At 39.3% G+C, this 26,831-nt stretch overlaps 2 protein-coding genes across 2 annotated transcripts in view; both read left to right on the forward strand.

The window, feature by feature from the left end:
- Positions 1 to 8,765: 8,765 nt before the first annotated feature.
- si:dkey-82o10.4 (uncharacterized protein LOC797793 homolog) lies at positions 8,766 to 14,915 on the forward strand. The gene is made up of 5 exons (XM_061220373.1): positions 8,766 to 9,204; positions 9,439 to 9,510; positions 9,625 to 9,751; positions 10,328 to 10,472; positions 14,198 to 14,915. The coding sequence occupies exons 1-5, from the start codon at positions 8,827 to 8,829 to the stop codon at positions 14,274 to 14,276; spliced, it is 801 nt and encodes a 266-aa protein (XP_061076357.1). The 5' UTR covers positions 8,766 to 8,826; the 3' UTR covers positions 14,277 to 14,915.
- Positions 14,916 to 19,314: 4,399 nt separating this feature from the next.
- The window catches only part of LOC133130339 (potassium voltage-gated channel subfamily H member 8-like), a 49,626-nt gene continuing 42,109 nt past the window's right edge, over positions 19,315 to 26,831 (forward strand). Inside the window, exon 1 of the mRNA XM_061244893.1 lies at positions 19,315 to 19,390. Coding sequence (XP_061100877.1) covers positions 19,315 to 19,390 — 76 coding nt within the window. The remainder of the gene's footprint in view (positions 19,391 to 26,831) is intronic.

The raw sequence follows: 26,831 nt of genomic DNA on the forward strand, positions 1-26,831 counted from the left end.
TATGTCTATGTATGCATGTGCCCATGGGCATACATGTCTGTATGTACATAGTGTATGTGTGTATATTTATGAGTATTTTTGTTGAGCGTGTGTGAAATGTAAAGCAAGAGAGCCAGAGAGAGGGAGGGAGAGAAAGAGAGATAGATAGATAAATAGATAGATAGATAGATAGATAGATAGATAGAGAGAGATAGCGCAAGAGAGAGGGAGCCAGAGAGAGGGATAGAGAGAGAGCCAGAAAGAGAGCCAGAGAGAGAGAGAAAGCAAGAGAGATAGAGAAAGAGAGAGAGAGCCAGAGAGCGAGAGAGAGAGAGAGAGAGAGAGAGAGAGAGAGAGAGAGAGAGAGAGAGAGATCCTATGTGTGTAGAGAATAGACTGTATACTGCATCAGACCCTGGGGTGATTCTGCACCTCTCCTCTGTATGCTGCATTTGTACAGTCAATTACACTCCAGAGCATGCCCTATTTGTTTCATAATTTCATAAACTTGCCTGCAATTTGGATTAAAAAAGGGACATTAAATGATCATCATCATGACAAAAGTAATACTTTTCCATAAATATTGAGCATTGCCCATTCAGGTGTTTAGTCAAAATAAATGAAATATTATTAAATTTTTTACTACTGCTCATTATCACTGCGTTGAGATTATTCCACAGGCATCTGGATATACGGTAGAAGCCTACTGTACTAGTTATGAGAAAAGATATGAGGGTCAGAGTTTAAACATTTCCCCGCAGGTAGTCATTATTACTGTATTGTATTCATTTCCTCAAACTGTAACATGTATCCTGTAATTTTGCTAAATTATTTTACCCTAGCCATACATGAGGAAATATAATTTATTCCATTACTCAAATATGCCTGTTTGTTTCACCAAGCAGACAGCATAACAGATGAGCATGTAATCTTTCTAACACTGACAAATCATTTTTCATTGTTTTCCCACAGCGCGTGATGGTGTAATTCAATATACCTGCAAAAGTTTTGAAAGTACTAATAAACATAATAATAAAGTGTCAATTTTAAAGAAATAGAAAAATGTGGTCATGCTCTTTATTAATACTGTTCATGACATTATTTTCCCTTTATTATATGGCTTACCAACAACTAATTCTAAGATAACCAGGGTACTTTTTTGGAAAAACTTTTTTGAACATAATGGCCTGAGGCCTGAAGAGGCTTTTGAAAAGATGATAAAATGTATCAGACTGAGTGGTTATTGCTATGGAGATTGTGAAGGAGCAGTACATTTATTTACAGTTTCAAGATCCATCTGCTAAATGTGTCAAGGTAAAAAGCAAACAAACTATGAAATGAACAGAGAGAGAAAGAGTGAGGGAGGGAGAGAGTTAATGTAAAAATCAAACCATTTAATGCCACCTTATTCTGCTGATAGGATTCAAAATGAAATGTCTAACAATGTCCACTTTGCTAATCCTTTTTAAAATGGTTAAAAACCTCAATGAAATCCTCCTTTAGTCTCTTTTTGCTGAGGCTGAAGAGATTAAGTATCTTAAGGCTGTTTTTGTCATTCTTAAAGTTGATACCTAGAACCAATTTTGCTGCTATTATCTGCACTTCCTCAAAAGCTTCTAAATCTCTTATAGGGTGGTGCTTGAAATATTACATAACCTTAATGTAAGCTCCTTTCATTTGTACTCAGGAGTTTTTGCTATGTCCCTGTTTCTTTTCTTATTTAACCTTTTTATTGCTTCAACAGAATATGTATTTAATTATAGAATTCATGCATCTATAATAATAATAATAATAATAATTATTATTATTATTATTATTATTATTATTATTATAATTATTATTATAATTATTATTATTATTATTATTACTATTATTATTATTATTAGTAGTAGTAGTAGTAGTAGCAGTAGTAGTAGTACTAGTAGTATAAAAATAACAGTTACGACTTAGCGCCTCCTAAAATGATCTATTTCACATATGCTTTAAACTTTGCTATTGAAAATTTAGCTTTTGCAGGTTTCTTTGCACTTCTGGGTCCTATTTATTTGTTTTTGGAATTTGACATTTGAATTCATTTTAAGCACCAATCAAAACATTGAATTTGCTAAAAACACTATGCACATGATGTGTTATTGCTTTATAGATACATACAAATTGAATATTGAAATATGTTCATGAAGGAAGGCTGTAATCTAGACAAAAGGTATGTACATGTAAAAACGTGAGAGGCAGGAATTTCATAGAGAATCTTTCTTTGTTATAAACATGTCTGCCACATTTTTATAATATTGAATTGACTCTTATATTGTAAAAATGTGACCTTGCATCCATATTGTACACACAGCATATTGTGTGACTACAAAGAAAAGTACTGAGGTGCTCTGTGTGACAAAAAAAGTCTCAGCCTGTTCTGTGTCATAGGCCTCGCAAGCAGGTGAGGAAACACTCTGTGGTTCCTTTTCCTGCCAAACACCAAGAGGTGGCCTACTTTTTATTCCTGCACTGCAACTGCCTGCTGAGCGATGCAATCTAAAGATGAGCTCAGATGATTACTGTCATCCTGTGCTTTAAACCCAAGGAATGGCAAATCTCCAGGACGTGTAGGCGAGGTGCACGCATTGTGAAAATGCACACTGAACCCCAGCGTATGCCAGGGCCTCGAACCCCAGATTACATCAGACCTCCTGCCTGTGTTCTCTCACCCACATGTTCCTTTGCAAATGCGTCCTATAGCTGGGGTCTAATGCCTACAGTCGTCATTGACGACACAACAACCGAAGGACTTGGTTTCCCACATTGCATTTAGAAGATGCGTGCACTGAAAAAATGCTCGGATACAAACACATACAATGCAGACGCACACACACACACACACAAACACACACACACAGATACACTGACCTATTTAACTGGCACACTCAGCCTCCTGCATTGTTTATTTCTTGTCAGTACTGCATTGCCCAAGGAAGTTACTTTTATTAATATTTCATTATAATCTTTTCTTCCATATTTTTCACTTCATACAAAAATTAACACAATGAATGAGGGTGTTGGTGAATAATAGATCTGTTGTTCATATATACATTTAGCAATATGATTCCAAGAGCACTGTATATTGGTAATTATTTTCCATCAATAGGAATTACTTCAGTGTCAACCAGAGCAAATAGAGAACTAGAACAGTACCTGAGTTATGCCTGAGGAGATATTTCAACAGAGCGGCATCATATGGAACTAATCTGCAGTAAGTTTTATTCTGGAGAGGATACAGTAGCATTCTTCGGGCCTGCTGAAGAGGAGTGACTGTCTAACACATGACACAACGTAAACAGTATTATACATTGATATAATAATGTATAGGCAATAATATCTGGTGTTAAAGAGATGATAAAGGCCGGAGATAAGATATGGTCTGACTAATTTGTCTGGTCTTCCTTCAAAGTGCCACAAGATGTGTGTCTCATCTTGTTGCCAGGCTCACTGAAGCAGGGTAGTACAACTCTAGACCTGCTGTCCCCTTCCTATCATACCGTCATCACTCAGTTCCCCAGAGGAGAAGAAAGTTCCCTCACTCTCACTGCCACTGGGAACTGGCTGTATTTACCAAGACCTTTAAAATCACTCCAGACATACACATACCGGAGGCAGAGGCTATCTGAGGTGGGTATCAGGTACTTGTGGGAGATTTAATATATACTTTTTGATTAAGATAAGCAAGATAACAAGTAAGATAGGTCGATAAATTAGCCTCCTGTATCCTGAAAAATCTAATTAGACATTCCTTACTCTGACAGCAGATAGATAGATAAATAGATAGATAGCTTGTAGCCTAGTGGCTAAGGTACATGACTAGGACCTGGAAGGTTGGTGGTTCAATCCCCAGTGTAGTCACAATAAGATCTCAGCAGCAGTTGCCGCAATGCTTCAGGGAGGATTGTCCTCTGCTTATTCTAATCAACTGTAAGTTGTTTTGGATAAAGATGTCAGCTAAATAACAAATTATTATTATTATTATTATTATTATTATTATTATTATTATTATCCAGAACATGATGAAGGGCTGCTGTGTCAGGTTCCGGCCATATGAGGGCAGCAGAGAACTGCGGGTGGCACAGGGTCTGCGGGATAAATCCTTGTTTGTGCCACAGGGCATTTAGCGCTCATGAAGAGGCAGCAATGAGGGGCTGGTGGGAGTGGGCATTGTTTGCCGTGGCCGTGTGTTATAGGATTGCGCTCAAGTTTCCTTTGTGTGTAGGTTTTGTTGCAGGATTATGTTCTTTGAGAGAGTTGCGCAGGCAGGCACACAGGGTGGGGGCGGTGAGTGCAGGGGAAAGGGGGGGGGGGAGAGAGAGAGGGAGGGGGGTGGATGTCTTTGTTCAAACCGACGATCATGAACGAGACAGATAGCGTAGCGCGAGCGCCTGGGAGAGGACGCTGGCGAGCAGGATGTCAGGCCATGTAACCAGCCGTGTAACAATTTAAAATCAATTTGCCTCCTAAGAAGGAGTCGATCTCCGAAGGGACCTTTCCCAAAATGCACCAAAGGACTTTTCTTTTACGAAAATAAACATATGTAAATGGGTTCTCCGGTCCCCCCCCCCCCCCCCCCCCCCCCTCCTTGTCACCATTTATCCCACACAACTGCGAAACCACCCTTTTCCCCATTTGATTATTGCCATTATATCACGTCGTCTTGAGGTGAAATTTTGAATTCTTCGTTAACCAGGAATTATGGGCAGCTGATGGGCAGAGAAAATGTTTCAGGTCCAATGAGAGGAAATGTTTCGTTGACTCTCCCACAAGCTGTTTGGCCAGCATGTGAGACTAAAGTAAACTCACCTCTCCAGCTCATATTATGCTGAATAAATGTATGTTTAAAATGATCATTGGTGCCTAGTACTTTATCTCTTCTGTTAAATTCAGTATTTTTTCATGTTTCCCCATTTTTTTCGTAAAACACTTTTAGGTGTCCCCAAAGTGTTGAGGCACCACATGGTGCATTTGCATAGGATAACAAACATATAGCACATCATTTGCACGTCTGAAAGTACACTTGAGTAACCGTAATTACACGTGACACCAATTACTCTGTTACTTTGTATTAAATTATAATGGAAAATTCCACTAGAGAATTGGAGCCTAATTGCATCTTAATTTGCATAATTTTGCATATTAATTACATCTCGGATGAATAATAAATTTCAGCAGATTTTTTAATTTATGCATGGATACAAAAACAAGTTGAAAAATAATTTGCAGAAAAAAAAATCTGAAACTATTACTTAGAGCATTTGCACTAATTTCTCTCATTATCCTACGCCAAAGTTAACGTGAAGCCTCTTCCCAAACCTGATCATCACGCACTGAGTTGTGCAAAAAAGCGCTCACTGGCCTGTAGTTCAGATTAAAAACTTTTTTTCTTCAGACGTGCATGTACATTTCCAGAAATGACATACAATGCAATATGCTATCGTATGTCCCCTTTATCAATACAGTTTATGCATTTATGCAATTGTGTCTGAATATATTTATATATTTATTCACATATATTTGAAAAAGTTGTAAAAGTATTTCGCAGTGCTTTACTGATTAGTGTGTGTGTGTGTGTGCGTGTGTTTATGTGTGTGTATCTGCGTGTGCACGTGCGTGCGTGTGTGTGTGTGTGTGTGTGTGTGTGTGTGTGTGTGAGTGTCTGTGCGTGTGTGTGCGTTTAATCGATTAATCTTGCGTGCTAATGAACTAATGAATGAAAAATTTGAGACATTGAAAATGTTTTAATAGTTCTGTGAGAATGCATCGGTGCAGCTCCGTGCATTCTGCCATTTTATAGATTTACATATTCATGTAGCCTAAGCTATTGCTGTACAATACACCTCTAGCACTGTAAGTTGTGTGATTGACATTAGAATTAACAACTGATAAAAATATATATATACATATATAAATCGACAATGCTCTCTAAATCATTGAAAACATTTCTTCACAACAGGAATAGTTGTTAAATGTGAGGCCTCAATTTGGCCACAAAGAAATGCCCTTCTTATACAAGACGGTATATTAACTGAAACAACAGTAGACTGCTCCTTTGGCATTTACACAACTATTAGTTATTTCAGATCGTTTTGTTCTATTTTGTATTGATATGTTCAATATTCGTCTTGCCTGAATCCTTATAAGTGATGTTGTTATTATTGATTGTGTTCATAACGCTGTATTCGGTATCATCATCATTAGAATTAGTCATTAAATGCATAAATTCATTCTATTGTTGGTATCATTTGGACATTTTCCTGGTGGTATCAGAATATATATAGAAATTGGACTCTTTTGTGGGCTATTTTAAAAAAAAGATTGTAGGCTACCCCTGAAAAAAAATATATAGAAACTATGAATAAACTATTCCCCATAACAGTAAAAAAACTGTTGCGAAGAAATCCGACCACCGTGTCGGTCAAGTACGCATCTCTGTACCCGTGTGCGTGGATGCAAAGTCAAGCTAAATTGCAGACAACAGTGCCTTCTAGTGGCACTATATGTAAATATTTAAAGTTCCTTCCTTTCTTGAGCAGTCGACTATGTCTCTGTGGCACCACGTTGCCGAAATAGTTTAACATTAATATAAAGTGGTCAATGTAAAAAATGTCAATTACGTAAATAATATTGAAAATACAAAAAAACAAAATGTTACATTAGGCTATGATTTATGAATATTTAAGTGGCCTGATTCGGGTGTCTGAATTCGGTCGTTTAATTCTATCTGTGACTCGGATCAAGATAAACTATGTATCTCTAAATAAAATCTAAAACATGTTTCATTCAATAGGGTATACATAATTACTTTAGCCCTGATATCCACATTAACTGTGCGACCCACATTATATTTTGTATTCCATTTAGCCTCAACAGCGAATAAAGGGTAATAAAACAATGGTCCTCCGATTAATTTTATTGCTTTTCATGAAAGACGATAGCAGAGAAAAATTTAAATCTGCAATGTAGCACAGGCCAGCAGCTTTGTAACAGATAGAACATCACCTTCCAGTCCGCTGGTCAAATTGCATGGGTGAGAGTCATTTTATAGTTTATTAGTTAGTTTATTTATTATCCAAAGTTTGAAGCATCACATTTCAAACATGAGCAAATACAGAAAGCAGGTAACTAAAAGAGATCACTTGCATTTGCACTTTTGCATATCTTATGGAACTAACATATTTTTGAAAAGAAAAGCAACTAATTAAAATCGGTGTGGAATGAGTGCAGAAATAGATTTTATTATTCTGTTCCATTCAATTGCCAGATGTAAAAGCGTGCCGAACTGACAGAGGTAATTACTATAATACATCTTCGAAAGGTTTCCATATCTGAACACAATTTCAATAATCAAGTGCGGTGGTAGCAATTATTTATCAATAAAATTAGTTACAGTACTTAGAGGGGCGGGGACCAGCGCAGGTGTCCCTCTTTACTGTTTGTCATGCATGGAAACAATATCTCAAAACCGGGATAGAACATTGTAATCGTTATTTCCATCTCCACTAAAAGATAATAAAATATCAGGCAGACACAAATGTTCCTGACCTGTAATCACCGGTAACAGCGTGAATTTAATGATGTTTTGGTCTACTGATCAAATTTACGCTTTACAAACAATGATTTTGCACCTGTGTGGTGAATTCGTAGGGACTCTTTTCAAAACAAAGCTATTTGAGTACATACAGCCACTGCAAATGAGAAATAAAGAAATGTCGCCTACTTTTAATTATGGGAGAAGTTCAGTCATCCATTTAATTTGCCGATTGCAGACCAAAACATATTTTATTTTAAGGTTTTTCACTAAAATTTCATAGTCCGATGGAGTGAACTGAGGTGTAGCCTAGATTTGTTCAAACATGAGTTTTCCATGTAGTTGGCCCATATACCTAAATTATAGGCTTGTGTGTGTGTGTGTGTGTGTGTGTGTGTGTGTGTGTGTGTGTGTGTGGGTGTGTGTGTGTGCGCGCACGCGCGCGTGCGTCGGCGCGCCCCAGTGTTGGGGAATCAAAATTTGTGTGAGAAAAAGACCTTGTTACATTTTACAGTTGTTGCATTTTAAGAAACCTAAACCTGCTGACTGTTAGTATCCAGCTTCGTGGTCATCTGTACCCGTTTACGTCCAGTGACGGGTGCATTTTTTTTTTTGCCGTAGATAAAATGTTTAGCCTGCCGTGTTTCATGTGTCACCATCATCATTATTATTATTATAATTATAATTATTATTAATAGTAATAATAATAATAATAATAATAATAATAATAATAATAATAATAATAATAATAATAATCATCATCATCATCATCATCATCATTATTATGTTTATTATTATGTTTATTATGAAACAATTCGGCCTATTCCAGAATAGGCTATACATTATGAATTTTGTGAATATATACAAGATTAGTGCAGGTGTGGACCGTATCCACAGTTACAAAATAACAACTGGCTTTCGCCCATTCCAATTTTAAAAAAAGTCGTGCAAACCTCTTCCAGAAACTAACATTTGTGCCATATCAATCTCCGTCGAAGTGTCCAAGTTCATACTTAACCAATGCATCGAACTACAGTGCTGTCAGAGACTGTGTTCTTTGGTAATGTTACAGTAGAATTCTGAACACTGCACTATGCTTCCCTCTACCGGACAACAATAGATGATCTGTGTTGTGCTGTACGCAATGACTGTGGGTACAACGTGGGAGCGTTGCATAAGGTTGCAGGAAGTGGTGCCGGCGGCTGTCGGCTCTGACAGCAATTTTGAACAGACAGCATGCACCTTCTATCGCCGGTGTATTCCACACAAATACACTCTTCGTGATGCAGTTTTTAATCGCCGTATGCCGTGAGCTCGGGGGAAGAGCAGCTCGCATATCCCTGGCCTGTCCTTGGAAGTTAAACAGCCGTCAGTGGGCGTGTCATCATACGTGTTGCTCGTGTCCCTACACAGAAGAAAGGACTGCGTGCAAGCATAACATGCCTCACCTACGGAGACATATTGTGTTTCTCGCTGGTGGTCAAAAATCCAGACACTACTGCACACGAAGTGACAAAGGCCCTACGAGTGGCAGTCATCCGGGCATCAGTGTGGTAGGGACGCCAAATCCAATCTCATTGATCAGAAACAAAATAATCTTGTTTTTGATTCAGCTTTACTTGGACATTTCACCTGTGGAATTCGAAAAAGGAGCAAAGCAGGTATTGAAATTTAGCCACAAGTCGATGTGCGTATTGTTTTTTATTTAGTGCAAGATATTCCGCGCAGCTCAAACCTCAATTGTTGCATAAAGAGAGTAAATATACGCACAATTTGATATAAAAAAGTTGTAGTAGTGCTCAAAGATTTTTATTTTTATTTTATTTTTGCAGTCATCCATGTAATGATATAGGGTACACATTGCAGAGTGAGATTAACCAATGGCATTTTTTCAGGCATTGGTCTGTGTGTCCAATCTATTGTCCCATGGCAAGTTTGAAGAGCTGAGGGATGTGATGTCAAATGAGGTACACTTCGACATGCAGAGGACCAATACACATAAAGGGAAATGCATATTCTGACTGTTATCTTATGTAAGAAAATACATGTACATAGCTGGTCTCCCTTCTCTTATTTTTCAGGTTGTTGAACATGCGAGGAAGAAGTACAAAACTCTTACAGAAACCGAAAGACAAAATCTTGCCATTGCATCTGATGACATCATTTTTCTGATTCCAGAAGATGTTTCACTTTTCTACGACACTGGAGGTAGGGAAGCTGTGTATCTGTGTCTCTGTGGTCAGTTGGGAGTATGGGTTGGAGAGAACATTTGTTTAACAGTTTACCTGATTTTCATGTGCCACCATGCAGGCTGGATTTAAGCTTTTTACGAGGTCAGTTCTAACATTCAAATGCTAAATGCCGAGTTTCAAGGCATTTTTATATTGCAGGAAATAACAGCCAATTGAAAAACGTGCTCAAAAGATGAATAATACATACAAATTAAAGAAAGTGCAGCCTTAGAATTCCTTCAAGTGAAAGCTTATTGATTTTAGGAAGCACAAATCTAAAATCAAAACGAATGATGCACATAGTCACTTGGCGTATGCCCGCACAGCAGGTTTAGACCAGTTTTTTCATGCAGCATGCTGAATTAAGTCAGCACACAAAAGCAATGGCATGGCGATATCTGGGTGGGCTCTGTACCCACAAAGCCACCGCACCCGTGGGGCAAGCAGGCAAGCGCTTTTAATCCTCCGGCTGGGGTCGACGCTGGGGACTTCTGTCACCCCGGGGACAGGATAGCGTGCGGCCCCTGAAGCTGCTGTCTGTGTGTCTCCGCAGGCAGGAGGTTCTGCTACGTCGTCATGAGATTCTGGCACCTGTCAGGCGCAGAGGTGCCCGAGGACCCGGAGGGCAGCCGCATCTTCAAGCTGTCCGAGGCCGAGGGAGACGGCCCGCCCAAGAGGATCCTGACAGCCGTGTACGAGTGAGTATGCAGTACAGCAGTGTGTGAGTGAGTGCAGTACAGCAGTGTGTGAGTGAGTGCAGTACACCAGTGTGTGAGTGAGTGTGCAGTACAGCAGTGTGTGAGTGTGCAGTACAGCAGTGTGTGAGTGAGTGCAGTACAGCAGTGTGTGAGTGTGCAGTACAGCAGTGTGTGAGTGAGTGCAGTACAGCAGTGTGTGAGTGAGTGCAGTACAGCAGTGTGTGAGTGAGTGCAGTACAGCAGTGTGTGAGTGAGTGCAGTACACCAGTGTGTGAGTGAGTGCAGTACACCAGTGTGTGAGTGAGTGTGCAGTACAGCAGTGTGTGAGTGTGCAGTACAGCAGTGTGTGAGTGAGTGCAGTACAGCAGTGTGTGAGTGAGTGCAGTAGAGCATACCAATGATATGCAGTCAGCAGGGTTTCTTCCACAACGTCAGTGAAGCAAGTGCAATGAAATCATGTTAATAAGGTTAATTTCTCTGATTAATTTTCAAACACCCTGAATATCAATTTTCTTTCTGTTTCACATTGTTCATACACTGAATATTAATCAGGGCTCCATTTGTCTTTTGGAAAAAATGGCCTTTACTTTTCTGAAAAAGAATATACTGCCTTCGTATTAGGGTTTGTTCCTTACTACTGTATGTGAAGGAAATTGCAGCACCCAGTTTTAAATGACAGCAAACATATCCTTAATGTCTTTTTCAGGCATAGTACGCTTTGATCAAAACTGATTTCCAAAAAAACAGTACACCTTCCAACCCTATAATAAGTGCACATCTAGCTTTAAGTTTTGATTGTCAGTACAAATGTTTCTCAATATACGGTAACTTCACACTCCTGTGACCTGAGTCGAATTCAGTAGTCTTTATGGCTCTGGAATACTTCACATTTTAATATTTCCCATTCAGTTAATACATTGCACACATACTGTAAGTTCTAAACTCTTTTCATTGTCGAGCTCATGGGGCAGTCTCAGGCCGGTGTGAATCAGTCATGGGATTTGCTGCAGTCGTAAATGGCAGCTATAAATCCACTTTCCAGTCCCAGGCGCAGGATATTTCTTCAAGCCCGGGAGCCTAAATCCTGTTAGAATTTGGAGCCGAGTGCATGGCCGTCAGAGAGATTGCACCCCACCATAATGTGAGGATCTGGCTTCCATTGTTTCTGCTTTAAAAGTGGGCACCTGTCCTGGGGAGTCCCATGTAAAGTCCGGACAAACTTAAGCACGTGGGCTCAGAGCATGGCCGTCATAATGACTAATCCCATTCTGATTGTGCAGTTGGTGATTTGCATTCATTGTCTTATCACACATTTCCACGCTCTTATATTGTGGTGGTATTTGATTACATATGAAGTTGATAATGGACTGATTTTGTGTCTTGGTTTAAGTTCTGAATTTGTCAAGACAATTTTCGCTCAGAGCAACAAGGACAACGTGAAAGTAATAATGGGCTGATGTTAGTTACAAACGGCTCCTCTTGTTTTACAGTGTTGCCTTTTTTCTATTATGAAGGAGTAACATGGTGGTTAAATGTGACAGTTGCCAGTTGTCTTTAGGCAACAATAAAACGAATGTGCAATCTTTTTATTATTCAGTCATTTAAATGCGTTTTAAAACATATTTTTCTCAGTCCCAATTTCCCACTATAAAAGTTCACCCGAACTGTCTGGGCGTGGTAATGAGAACTGTCAATTAGCTATGACGTTCCCCCACGTTCCTGTAGGTCAGTGCCGCAAACTGTGGATCATGAGTTATAGGGGAGGGGTTATCCTCATGTGATGTACTACTAGGAGAACATTCACAACCAGTTGATAATAGGACAATATATTTAATGCATTTGGACAAGCTTACAAGTAAATGCAGGTACACTTTCCTTGTGTAGGTACACTTTCTTTGTCATCCCTTCTTCAAATCATAATTTATTGTATTGGCCTGTCACACTTCACTCTTCCTCTCTGTGTCTCTCTCCATCTCTCTCTCTCCATTCATCTCTCTCTCTACCCCCTCTCTCTCTCTCTCTCAATTCAATTCAAAATGCTTTATTGGCATGACATATTTTCCAATACATATTGCCAAAGCTTTATAAGTAAACATATTATTAACAATAACAGTAAATGTATTAACAATTAACAATACAAAAATGAGCTGCGGTGGCGCAACAGGCTAAGACGCAGCAGACTTGCGGTTGCAGTTTGCTGCAGTTGCACACCGGGGACCGGGGTTCAATTCTCGGTCCTGCCAAAACCCAAGTTTGGCCGGCTCATGTGGGGCAGCAATAATTGGCTCGCTGCTCCAGAGGGAGGGACTTGGCAGGGTTATTAGATCGCCGCACAATAAGCACCTCGGGCGCTCGGAATCACAGCAACGGGCACGAGACGAGACGGCTTGAAGAAGGCGTGTCGCTCTTATTCGGGCCGCCGAGGGACGGGGTACGGGCGGTACATCTAATACGACTACCTCCAATTGAATCAGACGAGGTACAATTGGCTACCAAATTGGGAGAAAAAGGGAAAAATCTGGAAAAAAACTATACAAAAATTATAATGAAACATGGTCTATTCATGATGACAAATATACAAATTACATTATATAATTAAAACTGGTGGGGGTTAGGGGTCACTGCTGTCCCTCAGGCTGTGGCAGGTAGCTACATACTGTGCTGGCAAATGTGCACAGCTCCTTTCCTCTCCAAAGAGGATTTGTAATAATTTTGTCTCAGGTATGGCTGGGAAGTTTGGGTGTATATTTTTAAATTTGGGAAAGAGAAGTTCTTGAATTTCTATGTATTTGTCACAACGGGTTAGAAAGTGCAGCACTGTCTCCATGTCCTGTTTGTCACAGTGGGAGCACTGCCTCTCTTCTTTGGGCAGCCAGGTAGGTGTGTGTGTGTGTGTGTGTGTGTGTGTGTGTGTGTGTGTGTGTGTGTGTGTGTGTGTGTGTGTGTGTGTGTGTGTGTGTGTGTGTGTGTGTGTGTGTGTGTGTGTGTGTGTGTGTGTGTGTGTGTGTGTGTCTGCCGATGGCGCCCGGTGAGTCGGTACTGTGCTCGCTGAGTCGGTACTTTGTTAGTGTAAGTTGCTTTGTTAGAGTATATAATTCTTCACTGTGGTCAGATAATCTGCCACAGTGTATTGTCTTTCTAGGGCCAGATATCATTCTAATTTGTTTTGATTTTGTGTTTGAATATTCCAGTAAGTAATGTAATTTTGTTTTTGTTGCTTTATAATTTGGTTGATTCTAATTGGTTGGTTTGGTATGGAGCTGTCCTGAGCTGGTTGAGGGGACTCTTCTCTGGGCTCAGCTCTTGCCATTGCAGGGCTTTGTAATGGTATGAGGGTCGCTGTTTTTTAAATTTACTTTTGTATTTTGATTAATAATGGATATTGGTGTAATTCTGCCCTGCATGCATTGTTTGCCGTTTTCCGTTGTACTTGTAAGATGTTCAGTTGGGTGTTTGTCCCATTGAGAAAAATCTTGCTTTGAAAGCGGACCCCAGACTTCACTGCCATATAGGGCAATTGGTTCAAATATTTTTAACCAAATTCTAATTGGGATTTCAGAAGAAAGAGAAGGCACATCTCTCTCTCTCTCTCTCTCTCTCTCTCTCTCTCGCTCTCTCTCTCTCTCTCTCATGGTATGGTGTATTTAGTAGCTGTTGTAGGACGCAATGCCTGCAGTGTGTGATGATGATACCTGGGCATTTCTGTTGTGTGTTTTATGTGACAGGTTTCACCGGGAGCTTACTCACGGAGCTCCACCAGACTGGACCGTTACTGGTATCTGGCACTGGAAGCAGCTGGAGTGAGAGGGGGTGTTTGGTTCAGTGTTTGATTCAGTGCTGCTCACCATCACCTTCAGGTGGCAAGTTTCCCAGCCCAGCAGAGCTTGTCCCGACTCGGTGGACTCACTAACTGGTATTTGGAATTGACAGAAAACAATCTGTTTTTCAGGGGAATCTGGTATTGTACTGTTGTACTATTGTAGTGTACCTTCACCGACAGCCGAGATCTCAGGTAAAATGGACCAGACCTCATAGCACTCATGGTGCTCAGAACCAGTTTTGGTTCTAGTGATGTTTTATGGAAATATTCTGATATTTTTATTTGATATAAACATGACCTCAGTATTGTGTACTCCATCACTTCTCCATGGCCAATAAAATGGTTCAGTAAAAGACTGAGAGATGTCAGCGCAATTAAACTTCAACAAGGAGGATATAATGTTTTTCTTTGCAAAGAAGGAGAGTGGGGAGGGAGACACATTTGGTAGTCTGTGTCCCATTACTGCAGTCTGAATCAAAGCATTTCTGGGCATGCCAAATATTCTAAAAATAAAAATACCTTGAAGAATATCCTTAGGATTGGAAGACTAATCCCCCCCAAATTATTCTTTTTAACAGTAATAGCTAAAATTCCACTAGGTGGTGATAAAGAGCCAATTATGAATACTGGCCGGCCCAGAAAAGATAAAACACTCGCACATTGCATTAAGGGTGCCCTGATTAGGCCCTTGTTAATCATACCTAATATGTTTATAAGCATGAAATTAAAATGCTATAAAACATCCATACAAAATGGAATGCTATGTTGCTACATTAACCATTTGAAAGCACAGCTAGGCTACTTCTTACGAACACATTGTTAGGTAGTAAAGCTGTGCTTGTGAAGGCACTTTTCATGCTTTATGATTTTAAAAAATTACCGGTATGACTAGTGTCATCATTCTTTTCCCCTGCCTGATACTATGGACTTTAACGTTGCATAAAAAAATACTTCTATACACTTGTTTAACTAAGTGTGCTTATCCAGAGCATAAAATTGAATTGAACAAATATATTTTGGTTCTTAAGCACTCATTCAAATATGCACCACATATCCACTTTCCCTCTATAGTAAACAAATCTCATTAATCTTATGAAGAATATAAATGAAGACAATAGTGAAGATTTACATCTAAAAACATGTTCAGGTTCAATGTTAATGCTGCCCAAAAAAGTAACTTTTTCATAAGAGTTTATCTTCCTAGATGGAAAATACACCCCTTTTTGTGGAATAAGCAGTTATCTTCCCTAGCTGGAGCCCTTATATGTTCATCTTACAAACAACATGTCTTCCCTCAATATGCTATGCCAGTCTTCCTAAGAAAGGTACCCTTAATCAAATAAGATTGGATACACAAAATAAACATTAAAGTAATGTGTGCGTAATATCTCCTTGCTCTTTGTGAGACAGAAAAGATTGCAGTACTGCTCATTCAATCAGCCATTTCGGTTCTATCTGTGATATTTTGACTCATTAGCGTGTGAGAATCTTCATCTATGCAAACCTTATGTTCTTTAGTAGAAAACTTGTGAGGTATATTGGTGTGTGTGTGTGTGTGTGTGTGTGTGTGTGGAGTTCTACGTGGGCACATACATTTTTATGAGCCATTTATGAAGATATTGAATGGTTTTTTACCTCCTTTGGCAGGATCATGTATACTGGGCTGTTATGAGATGAGTTATTTTGCCTTCATGTCCTTCCTCACTTATTGCTAATGCATGCCTCAATAAGAACTCTTGAATGCTGATTTGTATTACTTTGCTTTAATACCAGATCTTTGCTATGCCTGACAGCAGTGTCAACATGTAGCCTCTAGTGGCTTACCAGTGAAATCTCCCATCTAATTAATACTGCAGACAGCTGATGAAGCCATTATTCTGGAGAGAATTATAATGGTTACTAAGCCCCAAACAAAACTCCCCGTGGAAGAATCTTTAAAAAAGAATAATCAAGTATTGCCACGACACTGCCTCCAACTCTTTCAGACATTTCTTTCTTCTGTACATGGATACAGGAAATAGAATCTGTGAATATACAGCTGTACTGTGTGTTCAAAGTCACCTGGGGGCATTCTTTGAAATATACAAGTATTTTGCCAAAGCACATTTGAAAATGAAAGGGAGAGTTTTAAGTAAGATGTGGGAGACTGGTTGGAAAACTGGGGAAAGTGTTAAGTACCAAATACACAATCATACACAATGTCCCAAGGCAAATGCATGATATACCCAACCTACACCTTACTGGAGTTTTATTTTCACACAAAGCTGAAGTGAAAGAGAGCCACATTATGGAGAACATGCACAGATGCTGTGTTGTGCTTTGCACATATTTTACTGCAAGAAGTGTTGGGATGGCCCATCTTTGAGTATTTGAATTGCTTTTTATTCACACTTGAATAAGTAATAAACTGATTTATGTCTCGTCCCTTTAATAAAAAATAAGAGCATTCATATGAGTAGGGGAACATACAGTACTTATGTAGAATAAAGCCTTTTAGCATAAAGCATAAAATCAGGACTGTATCCCTTTGATAACCAGACTGCTGGTAATTACAAGTCGAGGTGCAGCTTTGACAATAGAATAGCATAATCACATTGTGGGTTTTGCCACGGTGTGATTGGCAAATAGTCCCAGCTCATTTTAAACCCTTTCAGATTAATTCTGCAGAGCAGGCTAATATTTAATAAGCCGTCATTTGAAGGGCTTAATATGGCATGCGTCTGAAGCACAACTAACAACAGAGTCTTCCCATTATGGAGCAGCAAGGCCGCACTCCTGAAGCCCCAGCACAGCCACAGATACCTTTTAAAAGCTTTTCAGAAAGTGATCTGTAACTGTGATATGAAATACCCTTCATATTCAAGGTAAAATGAATCGCAGAAGGAAAAGGCATGTGACCATCCATGGAAAATATACAAATCATAGCAGAATGTGATTTTTTTCAGACTTTACCTATCTAGTGGTCTCAAAATGACACAATTGGAGTTGGCAGTGCAGGGACACAATAAGCTTTTCCATAAAAGTGGGGGGGGGGGTGTAACTCTTATGTTTTTTGGAGTCATACTAAAATGACAGTGAGGTGCAATGTTGTACTGTTGTCATCCCAAAATCAAACATTATCTGTCTACTGCATTGCCAAACATTATTTTACCATTACGTACATAATCTGTATTTTGCAACTGAAAAGGAAGTCACATGAAAACAATTTATAATACACAATTCTGTAGTTTATACTATTATTAATGTTGCTGATGGGGTCCTTGTCTTATCATTATTTTATATGTTACTTGTTAATGAGAATGTTGCAGTTCTAGAATTATCCCCTATTCTGAACCAAAAATAGTTAATCTGCCCGGTGAGAAATTGCCAGGTGGTTCCCAAGAACATGTATGTCTGGGAACTTATATTGGGTCACCCCACTGACAACTTGCAGCAGCCCCTGTCATCTAATGAGTTAGGGTATGGCCATCGGCCCACAGCCTCTAGGGATAGGCAGGAGGCAGAGGCAACTCTCTAATTGCATCACATGGCTCTGCTCTCTTGAGAAATATAAAGTACTTGGGAGTGACTCATACAAGAAAAGGAATTTAACACAGTTTAGAGCTGGTTGATCTACGATTCTACAGATTGATTCCTCTAAATGATTACCACATGAGTCAAGGGTTTTGAATGACAGAACATTTTGTTGGTGTTAAAGCAAACACACATTTCACATTTTTTTAAACTTTCTGTAATTCAGACAGTTTTACGTTTTTGAAAGTTGATGTGAAGTAAATATTTCTGACCAATTCATATTTTTATACTTCTGCCCCAAATATTGAACTGACTGATTGAAATGACTGATAAAATCTAACTGTCTACCTCAAATTATGTTGTATTTAATGGGGGACTAACTTTGGTTTTTTTCAGACATAAATCAGATTGATGTGTTATAAGATTTAGAAGCATGTATTCAAATTATATTGATGTATTTATAACCAAAACACTTCAATATATTTTACTTCAATATACAGAAGTATTCAAATAGAAGACATACTGAGAAAAAATATAACTTTTGCAAATATAAATTGCTTTGTGATGTAAAATAATGCAACATTCTGCATAGAATGAATTCTGCTCAACAGCTGTGTTAACCTGTCTTTCAGCATTTCCACTGACTCAGCTTTTTGCTTATTTAGCCAGATCATGACAGCACTTTATTAGGTATTTACTAGACTTATTTTTTAGACTTCTACTGCTGTAGCCTATCCACTGGAGTTATGATGTGTTGTGTGTTCAGAGATGCTCTTCTGCATACCACTATTGTAATGTGTGGTTATTTGCGTTACTGTCACCTCCCTGTCTGCTTTGACCAGTCTGGCCATTCTCCTATGACATCGCTCATTAAAAAGCCGTTTCTGTGTTTTTTGCACCATTCTTTGCAACTATAGACTTAGAGACTAGTGTGCGTGAAAATCCCAGGAGATCAGCAGTTTATGAGATACTCAAACCACCCTGTCTGTCACCAACAATCATTCCATGGTCAAAGTCACTTAGATCACATTTTTTCCAACATTCTGATGGTTGATGTAAACATTAACTGAAGTTCCTGACCCGTATCTACATTATTGTTGTGATTGCACTGCTGTCACACAATTGCCTGTTTGGATAATCACGTAGGTGTAATAAAGTAAAAATATTCCTAATAAAGTGCTCGGTGAGTGTATATGTGGATGGATATTATACAGGTGTCATTGGCTTCCCTTAAGGAATCCCGTGTAACCTGACCTCACATCCTAGGGTCACGACTAGCACCTGCGGATGTAAGCTCACACCGAAGTTCTCGTGGTTGACTCCACAGCCTATCACAAATCCGCTGCTAATGCGTATCTCTCACTTTCTCCAGTCGCGAGGAATCTTCTGCAGAGATTCTGAACTCTTTCCTCATCCAGCAGCCGCACGCTTCTCCACAGCAGCAACAATCACTCTCGTGTCTCACCTTTGCCACACCTTTAATGGGGACTTCCACACCTCCGGAGGAAAATGCCTGTTATGAAAGGATTATTAGCGCCTCAGAATACCTTTCTGGACACTATTGCAACACGTTTTGACGGCACACGTAAGTCGTGTTCATTTTTTTCCCACCTAGCCATTGAAAGAATCCGGAACTGTTAACTATTTAATTGTCTTTGTTCGTCAAACTATAGACGTAAACAATGTTAACACTGAATTATATTGCGCTTTAAAATAATTTGTCAGTTGTCAAAGTGAGCTTATTTTTAAATCTCGCTCTGCTAAAAATCTAATCACATGTAAAAGCGCGACATAGTAAACTAACTAAATAAATGACAATAAATAATAATAAGTTATAAATTAAATAATCTTCGATAAAGATAAAAGATCAGAGCACACAACAAAACACGAGAAAATCACCCTTTGGCTTACACTTACAATTTATGGTTGGTAATTTGTAACTATGTTTTTTAACGCTGTTGTCCCACAATAGAGTTGCAATGTTCATATTCTGATGTTAAAACAGACAGATGTGATCAGTGACACAGTGGAAGCTGAAGTTTCTGCGCGTTTCCCGTGCGTTTTAGTCTTATCTACGCCTCCCCCCGAGAAACAGAGCAGGGGGACGTTTCTCAGTCAGTACCATGGATAGGGAACGGTTTTTGAGAGGGTTTCCTACGCCCTGCACGTTTTTTTCACTCATGTGCTGTATGCATTTTGCCAAACATGCATGCTATAAACAAAATTAACATAAGGTAAACAAGATGGATGGGAACTTTAAAAAACTGCAGTTTTCCCATGTGTTAACTCGCTCATACGGTATGCTGTAGCCTATATTCCAAGCACAGCATATACGTCATAAAGAATATCAAGGGACTTTTCGTGACGTCCCATGGCATAACTTGTCAGGAAAAGAGTAATTAATTCCATGAAGACAAATAGATTAGACTTGATCAGAATATACAAGTATTGGATGTATTAGCCTATATATGTAGAATGATTATTTGTTTTATATACGTTTGTGTATACAATATAATAGTTATTTTATGAAAGTAAGCAACAATTTCAGAAATAGATTGACAATTTGTTCCAGATACATAACTTTTCTGTCTTGTGGATTCACAGCTTGGAAAATGTGTTTAGGTCTGACACCTATTGCAGCGGGGATAGGTATCTCCATTTCCACAGGATGGACATTGTTTCCACCAGTTGTGGCTCATTAAGACAATTCATTCTATACACCACATATATAAGACCACAGTAAAACATTTCATAGGGACAAAAAACAGTTGTGTTCAGCTGTTCACAAGCTTATTGATAAACATACGTAAATCGAATGTCAGATCCTGCTTAAGATTGGGCTACATGAATAATTTAGAGCAGAGGTTGGCATTGGATCTAGAAACAGATATAGCTCTTTTTACCCACCCCTACAGTACACCCTCTGCACTGTACTGTGCAATGGCATGACATACCACACTGGCCAGGATTGGTAGTCAGGGTTACTTAGGAATTTGCTGTAGGAAGTTTAGCTCTTGAGTGGCACTTGAGTGGCACTAAAGCCAAGTTCAGTTTCATACCAACATAAATATATTGCAAGGTGTGAATAGGGACATGGTCCTGCCACTAAATGCATGCAGATTTCAAGGTGAAGTTTAGATAACTGTTTGGCTGAAAATAAAATGTGTATTCAAATGCTTACTAGGTTATTTGTACGTGTATAAGCTCATAATACCCAGAAATAATACACTGTATCACCGGTTGGGTACAAGTCTTAATCTCAGTAACCATATATTTTACACAAAGGACAAACAATACAAATAAATAAAGATTTTAAGATATTTCCACTGCAACCTGTTTTTGTCATCCAATAACCTTGTATCATGTATAAACTAATTCTGCCGGGTCTCAGGAGGATAAACAATCTAGCTAGCCCCTGTATATATTGCAAATTGGTCGCTACAAAATAATATAGCCTGTAATATAGCCACAAAATACTTACCAAATACTTGGTAAGTATTTAAATTTCTACAGAGGAGGGGAAGTTGACACAAGCTTGGTTTGTGATTGTCCTTTGTTGCGGTGGTTGTCTGACGATAATTGTGATACACGATTGCATGAGTCTACCTTTATGTCTTTGATTTGGTTCAGTGGATCTGAGTTTGAGAATATCTCAATTTTTATCTGCATTAAGGGTCTGCCTTGTGGTTCATTGTAACTTTTTAACAAGCTCTTTTCCTGCTTGATATAGCTGAACGGACTGATTAAACATACTGCCGGGATTTCTGTAGATCCCACAGTGATTGAGTGCATATATTAAGTATTTTTGAGAGCAATGATAATAACTTGTGTTAACATTTCTTGTGGGAATGGGGTACAAAAACAGAATACTAATGCCTGACAGCTACTTTCAGGACTAGAATTTCAGCATTTTTCATTTTTCAATAACCCCTCACATTACTTCAATACAAAGTGGGAAAATCCCTAAATACACTCACCGAGCACTTTATTATGACTTTATCTTTACTTCATTACACCTACTTATTCATGCAATTATCTAATCAGTCAATTGTGTGGCAGCAGTGCAATGCATACAGTCATGTAGATTTTGGTCTGGTGCTTCAGTTAATGTTCACATCAAGCATCAGAATTGGGAAAAATGTGATATAAGTGACTTTGACCATGGAATGATTGTTGGTAGCAGACAGAGTGGTTTGAGTATTTCATAAACAGCTGATCTCCTGGGATTTTCGCGCACACTAGTCTCTTGTTGCAAAGAATGGTGCAAAAAAAAACAACAAATCCAGTGAGCAGCAGTTCTGCAGCCAGAAATGCCTTTTTAATGAAAATGAGAATGGCCAGACTAGTCAAAGCTGACAGTAACGCAAATAACCACACATTACAACAGTGGTATGCAGAAGAGCATCGCTAAACACACAACGCATCATAAGTTTAAGTGGGTAGGCTACAGCAGTAGATGTCTAAAAAAATGAGTATAATAAATACCTAATAAACTGAGTGTATATTCATATAGCAAACATCTGTTACACGAGAAATACAAAATATTACCTCACTTACGCACTTCCATATTTAGGTTACAGTTTGGGTTCATGTCGTATGTGTAAGTGTAAGTGTTAGAGATGTACTAAATGACTTAAAGAGATCATCACCCGCAAATCCTGGTAACATACATATGTGCAGTAAGCAAGCAGTGAGTACAAACATGCACAAACAACAGACCGTGAGCCACAGCCAGATACGACAACATGTGTGTCCTTGTTCTTACATATACATGTTTCAATCAAATGGCAAAAAATTTACACATTGATGGTCTTCAATTATAATTGAGTGCTCAGTGTATAATTCCCAGGCGACTGTGAGGCTTATGTGTCTATGTTTCTACATGTCCATACATGTCCTAGCCAGTGGCGCTGCTCATGCTGCTGCTATAAAACCTCAGGAAACAGCAGGCTTGTCTGGTTCAATATTGAAAGCACTGGCTGTAGCAAAGTTAAACTGTGTGCAGTCAATGGCACCCATAAAACATCTTACTTCATTGGTTGGAAAAATATCTTTCTTGGAAATATCTCAACCATCCCTAAACATAATTTCACGAAGCCTAGTTAAGAATGTTGGTTTTTATAGCTAAAGCCATGACAGATATGCAGAGATTCTACTCCCAGCAATGTATGGACAAGTAAATGTATCATTTTCAAATGTGGCTTAGGTCACAAGATACTGTTGATGTAGTAGGTTGTATAGTTGAACAATGTGTACAGATATTATGCATGGGCACTTAGTTGTGTTATGGCTATTGACCAATAGTTTGATTGGCCTGGTATTGTGTTTGCCAAATGCTATATTACTCCACTAGCCAATCATTAACCCTGTCTGAAAAGAAGTCTGAATTCCAATTGCAGGCAATTATTCAAAGCTGGAACATTCTGTGGCTCTGTTTTTGAGGCAGTTCAAATGACAGTTTTCAAATGAAAATGCAGTAGGGAATAGTTTTACATTACATTATTGGCATTTGGCAGACGCTCTTATCCAGAGTGACGTAAAGTTGATTTGACTAGGCAGGAGACAATCCTCCCCTGGAGCAATGCAGGGTTAAGGGCCTTGCTCAAGGGCCCAACGGCTGTGCGGATCTTATTGTGGCTACACAGGATTCGAACCCCCAACCTTGCCTGTCCCAGTCATTTACCTTAACCACTACGCTACAGGCCGCACAGTAGTGGGGTAAGTTGTCACATGCTGAGCTGGCTCTGGGCATAGGCAAATTAGGCTTTTGCCATATGAGGTTGTTTTTCGCTTGTTGTTGTTTTTTTTTGTTTGTCCTGTTGTCTGTATGCAACTTGGTGTGAAAAACCATGGCTGAACCAATGCAGAATTCAGTAGGCTAAAACATCCCCCCCACCCCACCCCTCGTCCTTTGGCTTCTGGTTTATTCCAAGTAGTTGTCCCTTTGAAGCAACAGCACTGTGACTTCAATCGCCCACACCCCAAACTACAAATGTAGTAAGTAACCAAAACATACATCTAGCTTAAATGTACTGATAGTTCATGTGTAATTGAATTAACTGGCAACATTGATTATTTGAGGTAGGTTTACTTTTTGATCAATGTATTCAAATTGTCAGTTGTGTTAGTTATTATGAGTAAGCATGAAAATGTGTTTATAGCTTAACAGTTAACAGTTTTCTTGTTAGTTGCCGCTGTTTAGTCAAAATTAACTCATAAAATTTAGTTGAGATGGTAGTCATTATTTGAATTTGAAAGTGCTGGCTACCTCTTTATGTAAAGAGTGAAAATTATGTTAATGGTGTGTATTTCAGGGTACGGTGCCCTTCATAAATTAACAGATACACTGTAAGTAAAATGATGAAAAATAACCATCTTGTGTGTAGATGGTGAGAAATTAAGTGAGGTAAAAAGAAAAACAGTCTTAATAATTCCATTATAGTTAGGTTGGCCATGATTAGATCCAAAGATGTTCTATTGAATTCAGATCTGGTTACTGGGAAGGCCACTGAAGAACAGTGAACTCATTGTCATGTTCATGAAACCAGTTTGAGATGACTTTTGCTTTGTGACATGGTGCATTATCATGCTGGAAGATAGGTACATTGTGGCTATGAAGGGCTGTGCATGTTCAGCAACAATACTCAAATAGGCTATAGTATTGAAGAAATGATTGATTAGTATTAATGGGCCCAAAGTGTGCCAAGAAAACATTCCCCACACCATGACACCATCGCCACCAGCCTGGACTGTTGACACAAGACAGGTTGTGTCCAAGGATTCACGCTGTTGGCGCCAAATTCTGACCCTACTATCTGTTTGCCTCAGCAGAAATCGAGATTCCTCAGACCAGGCTATATTTTTCCAGTCTTCCAGTCTTCAACTGGATGCAGCCTCAGCTTTCTGTTCTTGGCTGACAGAAGTGGAAGCCGATGTGTTCTTCTGTTGTAGCCCATCCACCTCAAGGTTTGACATGTTGTGCATTCTGAGATGCTATTTTGCTCACCACATGGTTATCTGAGTTTCCGTAGCCTTTCTGTCAGCTTGAACCAGCCTGACCATTCTCCATTGACCTCTCTCATCAACAAGCCATTTCTGTCTGCAGAACTGCTGCTGAAGTTACAGAAATACTCAAAACAGTCCGTCTGGCACCAACAAACATGCCATGGTCGAAATCACTGAGATCACATTTTTCCCCATTCTGATGTTTGATGTGAACATCAGCTGAAGCTCCTGACCTGTATCTGCATGATTATATGCATTGCACTGCTGCCACGTAATTGGCTGATTAGATAATCACATGAATAAGAAGGTGTAATAAAGTAAAAATGTTCCTAATAAAGTGCTCGGTAAGTGTACATTTTGTAACTGTTGGATTACAATCCACACAGTTTTGAGGGGTTAAATCCAGGCTGTAATTTAGAACAAAAGCATCAGACAGAAGAAGAAAACATGTAATCCACATCAAGGCCGAGGCAGTGGTTTCTCTCAGGTGTGTGTTTCAAAAGCAGGGTTCAGAAACCCCTGGTCAGAACATTACTAGTGGCTATTATTTAAACACCATTCATGTATCTGTTTCTGGGCTTTGATAACCTGGATTCCAGAAAGATGTGGCTGAGATCTCCTTTTGCTGGCAAATGCTCTAGACCAGCTGTCATTGACACTGAGGGAAAGAAGATTACATTTGTGTTCAGTCAGGTGAATCAATGGAAAGTATATGATAACATTTTTTTAAATAACAGTGTTAATTCTAATGGCTGCTGCTGAATACTCACTGGATATGAGAGTTTATTTGTAATCCTTAAAGTTGCTGAAGCACATAATCGGTTGGTCGAGTTCATTAAACAAGTAATGAATAGTCCTTGAGATCTGAACAAGACTGCATATCTTAAGCCAGATCATATATTAAAAAATTATTTTACACCATGCTTTATCAAATATGAAAATCCTATACAGAGAGAGGCGGCACGGATGGTGCAGTGGGTAGCACTGCTACCCCACAGCAAGGAGGTCCTGGGTTCGAATCCCCGTCGGCCGGGGCCTCTCTGTGCGGAGTTTGCATGTTCTCCCCGTGTCTGCGTGGGTTTCCTCCGGGTACTCCGGTTTCCTCCCACAGTCCAAAGACATGCACGTTAGGCTGATTGGAGAGTCTAAATTGCCCGTAGGTATGAGTGTGTGAGTGAATGGTGTGTGTGCCCTGAGATAGACTGGCGACCTGTCCAGGGTGTATTCCTGCCTTTCGCCCAATGTATGCTGGGATAGGCTCCAGCCCCCCTGCGACCCTGTTCAGGATAAGCGGGTTCAGATAATGGATGGATGGATGGATGGATGGATGGATGGATGGATGGATGGATGGAGAGAGAGAGAGAGAGAGAGAGAGAGAGAGAGAGAGAGAGAGAGAGAGAGAGAGAGATGCAAAGAGATGAGATTGCAACGGTTACAGAAAATGGAGTGACCACAAAAAACAGAGGAACTATAAGCACTGCTGTGGCATCATTGAGTAAGCTACTCAACAAGAAAGGTTTCAGGAAAAATAAATTTAGCCAGTAGGTCTGCTCAGGATATAAATAGTCAAACAGAATACAGGTGTCAGGGCAGGTGTCTGATCCTCATCAACAGCCTGTCATCTGGCAGTTCAGTGTTGTTTAAAAACTCTCCCTTTTTGCATGGGAAAATATATATTTTTTTATGAGGTTTTATATATTCTTTGTATTTAAGCATTTATTTATTTGACAGCCATGCTTCAAAGCAACCTCCACTGGTCTGCTGATTTGACTGATTTATGCCAATGGTTTCCGTACAGGTTGGCTTATATTTGTATGTAGCAGTAAACTTTGCCAATGCATTTGATTTCATACAGCACAGGGAAATCATTGTGGTGACATTTGTGGTCCATTTAAAGAAGGGAATTTTCGCTGTCACTATGTATGAAAACCTGCTGATCAAAATTCTTGCATGGATCACCTCATATGGATGTACAGTGGGCTCCATATTGAAGAAAAATAGAGAGAAAAGGCTGCATATGA

Source organism: Conger conger, chromosome 1 (genome assembly GCF_963514075.1).
Source record: "Conger conger chromosome 1, fConCon1.1, whole genome shotgun sequence".
NCBI classification, from domain to species: domain Eukaryota; kingdom Metazoa; phylum Chordata; class Actinopteri; order Anguilliformes; family Congridae; genus Conger; species Conger conger.